Source organism: the organism of the source record quoted next, unplaced genomic scaffold, assembly GCF_019419815.1.
Source record: "Pyrus x bretschneideri cultivar Hongxiangsu unplaced genomic scaffold, Pyrus_bretschneideri_v1 Contig15, whole genome shotgun sequence".
Taxonomy (NCBI): domain Eukaryota; kingdom Viridiplantae; phylum Streptophyta; class Magnoliopsida; order Rosales; family Rosaceae; genus Pyrus; species Pyrus x bretschneideri.
This window is the reverse complement of record NW_025999446.1, coordinates 1,020,273-1,026,648: the sequence shown is the minus strand read 5'-3', so window position 1 is coordinate 1,026,648 and position 6,376 is coordinate 1,020,273. Positions and strand designations below refer to the sequence as shown.

At 40.4% G+C, this 6,376-nt stretch overlaps 1 protein-coding gene across 1 annotated transcript; it reads right to left on the bottom strand.

The window, feature by feature from the left end:
• Positions 1 to 1,759: 1,759 nt before the first annotated feature.
• LOC103950444 lies at positions 1,760 to 3,460 on the bottom strand. The gene has a single exon (XM_009361648.3). The coding sequence runs from the start codon at positions 3,282 to 3,284 to the stop codon at positions 2,034 to 2,036; it is 1,251 nt and encodes a 416-aa protein (XP_009359923.2). The 5' UTR covers positions 3,285 to 3,460; the 3' UTR covers positions 1,760 to 2,033.
• Positions 3,461 to 6,376: the final 2,916 nt, after the last annotated feature.

Below are 6,376 nucleotides of genomic sequence, written 5' to 3'. Positions count from 1 at the left end.
TTATTTCTAAAGCAACCTAATCAGCTATTATTGGAGACCTCCTTTTTCCCTCCTATCAAACGATGCAAACCAAAATTTTTTGTATGTTCTTTCTATATATTTTTTTAATTTTTTTAGTGGTTACCCTGCTTTCCACCTCCCACAGAGTTGTACTGCACAAATTTTTAGTTCTCTTTATTAAATTGAATGAGAAGATTACTTCAATTACTTATATTACGAGTTTAATATTATTTTTTTTTAGACATATAAAAGGTCATCCCTCACATAAAATTCTATCTCTCTCCAAGCCTACGTGACAGAATTCCATGATATTGTTTTGGCACACCACACAATTAACATTAGATGGATAGTATTTTTGTTTTTTTGCATTGTATGGATAGTTCAACATTAAACTTTAAACTAGAAACATTTCAAACATTACTTGGTCTTTAAAGTGGCTACTAGATTGGATAATTCATAGATATGTTGAACATAGCGGTGAATAAATTTTTTATTTTGATAAGGTGATAAGGGATTAGACACGACTAGACATAAAGTAGACTTATGTGGAACTACTCATGCGGAACTCACTATTAAAAATTAAAAATTACCTCTTGAAAATTGCAATAACCCTTTTTCTTTTCAACAAACGTCATTATGGAAGATGGTGAGCTTAACCTCACAATGAGTTAGTAATAATGTGATCCAACTTTGTCTTTGCCGAGAATCGAACTTAGGACCTCTCACTTAAAGTGAAGAGAAATACCACTGGATCGTAGTCTTAAGTAGATACTATAATATTTGTTCGACACCCTTTTTCCAAGCATTTGCTAACTAATTTGTCATCAACATCTAGCATCAACAAAGGTTTTTTTTTTTTTTTTTGAATTATAATTTTCTCCCATGAATGATATGAAGACCACATTTTTCCTTAACTAGGAGTGGTATCATATGATAGGACATCGTATTTGATTGTCAGAGTATTTCAAGACGGTTAGAGCAATGTTTCTGTCTCCAAAAGCCCGAGTTCAAAGGAATTGTGCATTGTCACAGGATTTGAAAGGTTGTCAAAGAGGAACAAGTGGAGACTGAGATAAATTTTGGTAAGAGCTTATAGTACAAATGGATTTCAATAGGGGCTCCAAGTTTTATAGTACGAATGGCAAAAGTCCTCAGTGGTGACTGATTTAGTTAAGAAATTAATGGGACATACTTCATAGTTTTCGCAGACTGTTATGCTCGCTTATCGAACGAGCAATTTGATCTCAGAAATGATCATGATAGACAGAAATCACATGAGAAACCGAGGGAAACAAGGATCGGGAAAAAACAAGGATGATAAGTCAATTGGCGCGGATTACACAAAAGAACTGGCAAACAGAGCAATAAAAACTAGGTTGCAAACAGGATTATTGTGTGCAAATGTCAACAAGTAGTCTATCTTCTAACAGTTGATAGGATGCCCAAAGTTACAGCAGCCAAAGTTTCACTGAGCTCTTACCAAAGCGGCAGGGACGAAGCTTGGATCTAATTGGCAAGCCGAAGTTTAAACTGATGATTGCTGGTACGGTTTTTTACTAGGAGATGGGGCAGCTCTAAACAGGCTCATCTAATCGGAAGTACGATGTTGTGATCAACTGAGCAACAGGCATTCATTGGTCAAATTGTGAGCCTAACTCGTATGCAAAAGGGAAGGTTACAGACATAATTGCATCATCTCCGATTACTCACAAAATGGCCTTTTAAAGTATAAGCAGGATGCAAAAGCTTAAACAACAAATGAAATGCAATGTTATACTCAACATTGATATACTCAGTTGCTAGATTACTAATTACACCTAGATCAAACAATCGTATCGAATTCATACTAAACTAAATGTGACATGAAAGAAAGTTGGAACCTTTGAATTGTGTACGAGGAAGAACGAAAACCTGGTCATACACTTTCGATTGTGTAAACCACCAGTTGCATTGCATCCTTCCTCTCCCCATGTATTCCTATACACCCCAATGCTTAGTTGTTCAATTTCACCTAGTTGTATCAAATTTCCATATCAAAAAAACCCATCTTCCTCATCTGAATCCTCATTCTCACTATCAAGTAGATACTCCTCACTATCCGAATCGTCTTCCACCCAGTCTCCTCCTTCCAGTTCCCCTTCCGAAAAGGCAGAAATCCTCAGTCCACCAGACTGAGAACTTCTCACTAGTTCATCAACCGCATTGTCTAATCCACTCCCACCATCAAAACCGAAATCCGAAAACAGCCCATCACCATTTTCCTCCTCATCCCCATCAAAGAACTCACTTATCCTCCTTCTGGGTACCAAATCTTTCTCCGAAACCTCCCCATTTTCGACACCAACCCACGGCACCCAAACATCAGCATGCCTTCCCAAAGCTCTATCCATGTCCCCAACCACCACAGTCCCCAACTTGGCCTCCCTAGCCTTCCTCAACATATCCGAAAAGTCCGAATCGTCCGAAACCAAGAACAACCAATCAATCCCTCGGCTCATAGAATGCTGCATTTGCCTCTTCAACGCCCAATCCGCCGCCTGCGGCTTATCCTCCACCGTCTTCACAAAAACCCCCGCCCTCCTCAACTCCGACGCCAATCCGTACCCAACCTTCGGCTTGATCAAAGACCTCGCCGCCTCATTGTACTTGTGATTCCCAGAAATAAACCTCTCCTTAAAACGCTGGCGTTTCTTCCCTTTCAAAGACCCCATCCGATTCAGCTTCTTCTGCCTCTCCCTCTCGTGCAGCTGCTTGAAATGCTTCTTTAAATCCAAATTCGTCTTGCACTTCCGCCCGCAGACGCCGCAGACGTACGGATCCGGCGGCGAAACCACACCCTTACGCTCCAAAATGTCCAGTTGCTTCCGGTCGCGGCGCTCCTCGATGACCCACTGCGGCAAATGAACAAACGCGTGGCGGTTGGCGTATGCCGACGCGTCGACCACCTCGCCGAAGCGCTGGGCGAGCTGTTTCAGCGCCATGGCCGCCTGGTACGGCGGCCCGCGAGGGGGTTTGTTGTCCAGGTCCCACAAGATCACAACTTTCTTCTGCTTCGGCGTGTATATTCCCTGCTTGTTTTGCACCATGTCAATTTCGGAGCTTGCGGATGACTTGATGACAACGCGGCGGCAATTCCTGGTGGTTGAGGTTGCGGCGGTGGTGATGATGGGTTGGGGTAGAAGCGCGCGTTTTGAATGAAAGAAAGGGGAGCGGGAGGAGTGGAGAGAAATTGGAAGGAAGGGTTTATAGGGGAAGGTGTGGATTGGGTTGCAGAGGAGCTTCATGGTTCATTTATGGCGGTAACTCTGTCACTGTGTGAGTGAGTGAGTGCGCCTTCTTCTCCGTTGCTAGGATTGTCTGAATGCTTTCTGTGAATTTGTCGTGGATAGAATGCTTCAGAAAGCTCAGATGATCCGTTTGGAATTTATGGGTATATCCGAATTTGATCCAATGAGATTCCAACTTAGCATGAAAAATGAAGCCCACATAGATAACAATGGGCTTTCCTTCAGTTTTCTGGGCCATTAGATATTATGGCTCTTAAAAATCAAAATAAAAAATAAAAAAAAAAAAAAAAAAAAAAAAAAAACCTCTCTTTAAACCACAATCGCAATATTACTTCTCAAAGCGACAACAGAAGACACGAAAGATTTGACCCGAAACATAGTGCCTGTAGTCTTCACCAGGATAATCAACCACTTTTTTTTTCATTTTTTATTTATTTATATAAGCGATAACGAGAGAGTGAGCCGTCAAAGAAATTACTTGCTACAAGACTTGCAGGGAGAGAAGTTGGGGTATTCCATGGTTTCTACACATTGTCCTTGGTTTCACTTATCACGTAATGAGTAGAATGTACCATTGCCACTCTTCAGTAGAACCAAATTGCCTCTTTCTTATTTTCTTATATTTACACATGTCATATTTTATTGCGTAAATTACATTTTATCCTCTCAGATTTGAAGTCGATTTCAACTGCTTACAACATCTTTATAACATTTCAATTTCATACATTTACTTATCATTTTATTTCAACTTTATACATTCGTTAGAAGATCCGTTAAGTAAACTGTTAAGTGATGACGTGGCAAATATGTGATTCATATTTGTGCTGATGTGATTGACAAATTTGTGCCAAGTGACAAAAAAAAAAAAATTTCTCTGCATTTAAAAAATAATAATTTAATCAGAATTTAAAAAAAAAAAAAAATCTTCATCTTCCCGACCCCTTCTCCTCTGTCGACAGAACCCCAAACCCCAAAAAATCCAATCCAGACTTGTCCTCTTCTCCGGCTGCAACATCTCATTCTCTCCCCCCGTCTGCAACACCGCCTCTCCTCGCAGCATGTCGTCGAAGAAGCCCCAAGACGCCGACTCCTTCGCTGCTCTCTCAAAGACGTCTCCCACCTCTGTCGTGTCTCATCCTCCTCTTCTGGTTCCCTCGAGACCCGCGGCCTCGTCGCATTGTAGGGAGGTGTCGACGGAGCCTCCGCGTAAAACTCATTGTACCCTCTCTGCGCATTCCGGTACACTCTAGAAAGCGGTCCTCCTCCACCTCCACCATAGAAACCATAGTCCTGCTTTCAATTCAACCACAAAAGCCAAACAATCACACAGCTTACATACAAAAGTATACCATCAGATGTACAAAGATCAAAGCTTCAACATTTTAGTCAAAATCCCATCTGGGTCTGATCAGAATGTACCCAAAAAAGTTCAAAAAATTAAAAAATTCAAGGGAAAAAACAATAAATGCTGATTACAATGTACCCAAATTTCAGATTTGGTAAACGTTTTGATTAAATTCGGATAGGTTTGATTGGGAAAGCAAAAAAATACCTGAGGAGGAGGACCAGATGAGTTGGAAGACTGAAGGTGTTGAAGACCAGCTGACTGAAGCTACCTCCCGTTGGACGAAGTCTCCAAGAAATTATCAGAGTATTGCCGCTGGCGGTGCACCCCCGCCGCACCAGATCTTTGCCCTTGCCTCCCCACTCCGTTTATCTCTCTCTCACTTCGACCTGATCCAAATCTCAATCGGACCCTCCAATCAAAAGCCCAGATCGAAACCTCAACCCCTCTCTCTCTCTATCTTCAAGCACACAAAAAAATCTCGATCATTTATTACTCCAAGGGAGTCGCCATGTTCGACAACAAGTTCCTCGACGAATTCGCCGCCACTTATCTGACCCCCTCCGAGAAGGGAGAAAGGGGGTGGGGGTAGGAGACGGGTGGGGTGGGGTAGGGGGTTGCGGGGGAGGTGGGGGTGGGATGGGGTGTTTGGGTTGCAGGGAAGGGGAAGAGCTCGGGGAAGAAGATGGGTAGTTGTTTTTTTTTTTCAATTAAGAGGGTAAATTATTATTAGGGGTAATATTTTAAATGTATAAAAAACTATTTGTTTTGCCACATGGTACAAATTTGACAGTTACGTCAGCATAAATGTGAATCCCATATTTACAATGTCATCCCTTAATGGTTTACTTAACAAATTTTTAAACGGATGTATGAAATTAAAATAAAATGATAAATAAATGTATGAAATTAAAATGTTTTAAAGATATTGTAAGAAATTGAAATTGACTCCAAACCTGATGGGGGTAAAATGCAATTTAAGCTATTTTATTTGTATTTCTTGGCATATTTAAAGGTCGTAGCAACTGAGTTTTCGTGGTCTTGAACCATATCTGTATCTATATGAAATATTGTGTTGTAACTATAAACTGCTAGAATTGGACTAACTAGAGAAAATGAAAACAAAAATGGCAGCGTAGACTCAAACCAGCCAAAGCAAATCAAACCAAACGGCCTCACAATGGTTTGATTTGATTTGATTTCACGAATAGTTTACTTATAGCAGACTAAATCAATATGTTACATAGTAATTGATTTAGCTGTAATTTAAATGTGAAATTGATCCAAGCCAAACTGTGCTTACCCTACTTCATTTACTTGTAAACATCAATATGCGTACCCTACTTCATTTACTTGTAAAGATCAATATGCGTACTGATTACATAGTGATGCAGTTTTGACGTTTAGGATTCGAAGTAGGATTCTTTTTTTTTTTTTTTCCTCTTCTATTTGAACAATCACGGTTAAACCGTCTCCTATTTGAACAATCACGGTTAAACTGCATCAACATTTTATGATCGCTTGTTTTCCCAAATTCTAAATTTATCCTCCCAAGAAACCCTAGCCAATCCTAGCTTGTGGCAACTTTGTCTACGAGAAGAGAGACAAATGAAATGGATGAGCTCTTACTTACATGGTTTTGCTTGGGAACGTCGTGCCATAAAAAAGCCTTTACTATTTGCAGGTCATTATCCTTAATGGTGGCTTTCATTCTTCTCTTTTGCTCTTTTATCATAATGCACTT